The sequence below is a fragment of the Erythrolamprus reginae genome, chromosome 7 (assembly GCF_031021105.1).
Source record: "Erythrolamprus reginae isolate rEryReg1 chromosome 7, rEryReg1.hap1, whole genome shotgun sequence".
Taxonomy (NCBI): domain Eukaryota; kingdom Metazoa; phylum Chordata; class Lepidosauria; order Squamata; family Dipsadidae; genus Erythrolamprus; species Erythrolamprus reginae.
This window is the reverse complement of record NC_091956.1, coordinates 3,652,276-3,654,834: the sequence shown is the minus strand read 5'-3', so window position 1 is coordinate 3,654,834 and position 2,559 is coordinate 3,652,276. Positions and strand designations below refer to the sequence as shown.

The 2,559-nt window shown below is 47.5% G+C and overlaps 1 protein-coding gene across 1 annotated transcript in view; it reads right to left on the bottom strand.

Annotated features, from left to right (window-relative positions):
• Positions 1-1,212: 1,212 nt before the first annotated feature.
• Positions 1,213-2,559, bottom strand: part of LOC139170020 (uncharacterized) — a 4,172-nt gene continuing 2,825 nt past the window's right edge. Inside the window, exon 3 of the mRNA XM_070756721.1 lies at positions 1,213-1,484. Coding sequence (XP_070612822.1) covers positions 1,249-1,484 — 236 coding nt within the window. The 3' untranslated portion in view covers positions 1,213-1,248. The remainder of the gene's footprint in view (positions 1,485-2,559) is intronic.

Genomic DNA, 2,559 nt, shown 5'->3' with positions numbered 1-2,559 from the left:
ACATTTAAATATGTTAAAGGGTTAAATAAGGTTCAGGAGGGAAGTGTTTTTAATAGGAAAGTGAACACAAGAACAAGGGGACACAATCTGAAGTTAGTTGGGGGAAAGATCAAAAGCAACATGAGAAAATATTATTTGACTGAAAGAGTAGTAGATCCTTGGAACAAACTTCCAGCAGACGTGGTTGGTAAATCCACAGGAACTGAATTTAAACCTGCCTGGGATAAACATAGATCTATCCTAAGATAAAATACAGGAAATAGTATAAGAATAGAATAGAATTTTTATTGGCCAAGTGTGATTGGACACACAAGGAATTTGTCTTGGTGCATATGCTCTCAGCGTACATAAAATAAAATATACATTTGTCAAGAATCATGTGGTACAACACTTAAGGGCAGACTAGATGGACCATGAGGTCTTTTTCTGCCGCCAGTCTTCTATGTTTCTATGTTTCTAACATATAAAACCCTATCATTATTTAAAAAAGCAAACAGCCCATTCATACCAAACATTAAACAAAGTATTAAAAAAAGCCTGGGGGAAAGGTGTCTCAACTCCCCCATGCCTGGCGGTATAAGTGAGTCTTGAATAGTTTACGAAAGACAGGGAGGGTGAGGGCAGTTCTAATCTCCGTGTGGAGTTGGTTCCAGAGAGCCGGGGCCGCCACAGAGAAGGCTCTTCCCCTGGGGCCCGCCAAACGACATTGTTTAGTCGACGGGACCCGGAGAAGGCCAACTCTGTGGGACCTTATCGGTCGCTGGGATTCGTGCGGTAGCAGGCGGTTCCGGAGGTACTCTGGTCCAATGCCATGTAGGGCTTTAAAGGTCATGACCAACACTTTGAATTGTGACCGGAAACTGATCGGCAGCCAATGCAGGCCACGGAGTGTTGAAGAAACGTGGGCGAATCTTGGAAGCCCCACGATGGCTCTCGCGGCCGCGTTCTGCACGATCTGAAGTTTCCGAACACTTTTCAAAGGTAGCCCCATGCAGAGAGCGTTGCAGTAGTCGAACCTCGAGGTGATGAGGGCATGAGTGACTGTGAGCAGTGAGTCCCGGTCCAAATAGGGGCCCAACTGGTGCACCAGGCAGACCTGGGCAAACGCCCTCCTCGCCACAGCCGAAATAAATGTGCATTTAGTCATAACAATAGTAGTTCGTAAGTAGAGGTACCCCTGTATTTTGTAAATAAAACAGATCTAGGACTAGGTTAAATACGAAAATCACCTTTATTTTTCTGAAGGTTTTATTTCTTTGTGTCGGGATCTTTGCTGGGCGTCTCCAGCCTGGAGCTCAGCCCGATGGCACACAGGGTGAAGACCACCGCCCAGATGGCACAGGCGACGGCCAACAGGACAATGTAGAACCCCTCTCCGTAGATAACAACCATGAATTGTTCCTTCCATTTGGGATCCTGGAACCACGAATGTACTTTCTGGAAGCACCAAACGCACATCAGTACGAGGGCCGTGGTGGCTAGGCCTGCGAAATGAAGAAGAGGGGAAAGAGCTGCGAAAGACCGCTTTTGGGGGGTGGGAACCCCCTGGCGGGCAGAAGGGACAGAAGCCGACAGAGGGTGAAATCCTGCTTCCCCAGAGGGCGGATCTTCAGAGACAGACAACGGAGAAGGAGAAGAAGAGGAGGAGGAGGAAAAAGGAGGAGGAGGAGGAGGAAGAAAAGAAGGAGACGGGGAGGAAGAGGTGGAGGAGAAGGAAAAGGAGAAGAACAAGAACCAAGAACCAAGAACCAAGAACCAAGAACCAAGAACCAAGAACCAAGAACCAAGAACCAAGAACCAAGAAGAAGAAGAAGAAGAGGAGGAGGAGGAGGAGGGGAGGGGGAGGAGGAGGAAGAAGGGCAGGAGGAGGAAAAGGAGAAGAACAAGAACCAAGAACCAAGAAGAAGAAGAAGAAGAAGAAGAAGAAGAAGAAGAAGAAGAAGAAGAAGAGGAGGAGGAGGAGAAGGAGGACGAGGAGGAGGAGGGGGGGGGAGGGGGAGGAGGAGGAAGAGGGGCAGGAGGAGGAAAAGGAGAAGAACAAGAACAAGAATCAAGAACCAAGAAGAGGAGGAGGGGGAGGAAGAGGAAGAAAACTAGAATTAGAAGAACTAGAAGAGATCAGAAAAAGAACTAGGAGAAGAACTAGAAGAACTAGAAGGAAGGAGGAGGAGGTGAGGAGAAGAAGGAGGAGGAGGAGGAAAAAGGAGGAGGAGGAGGAAGAGGGGCAGGAGGAGGAAAAGGAGAAGAACAAGAACAAGAATCAAGAACCAAGAAGAGGAGGAGGGGGAGGAAGAGGAAGAAAACTAGAATTAGAAGAACTAGAAGAGATCAGAAAAAGAACTAGGAGAAGAACTAGAAGAACTAGAAGGAAGGAGGAGGAGGTGAGGAGAAGAAGGAGGAGGAGGAGGAGGAAAAGGAGAAGAACAAGAACAAGAACCAAGAACAAAGAAGAAGAGGAAGAGGAGGAAGAAAACTGGAATTAGAACTGGAAGATCAGAAGAAAAACTAGAAAAACTAGAAGAAAGCAGGAGGAGGAGGAGGAGGAGGGGGAGGAGGAAG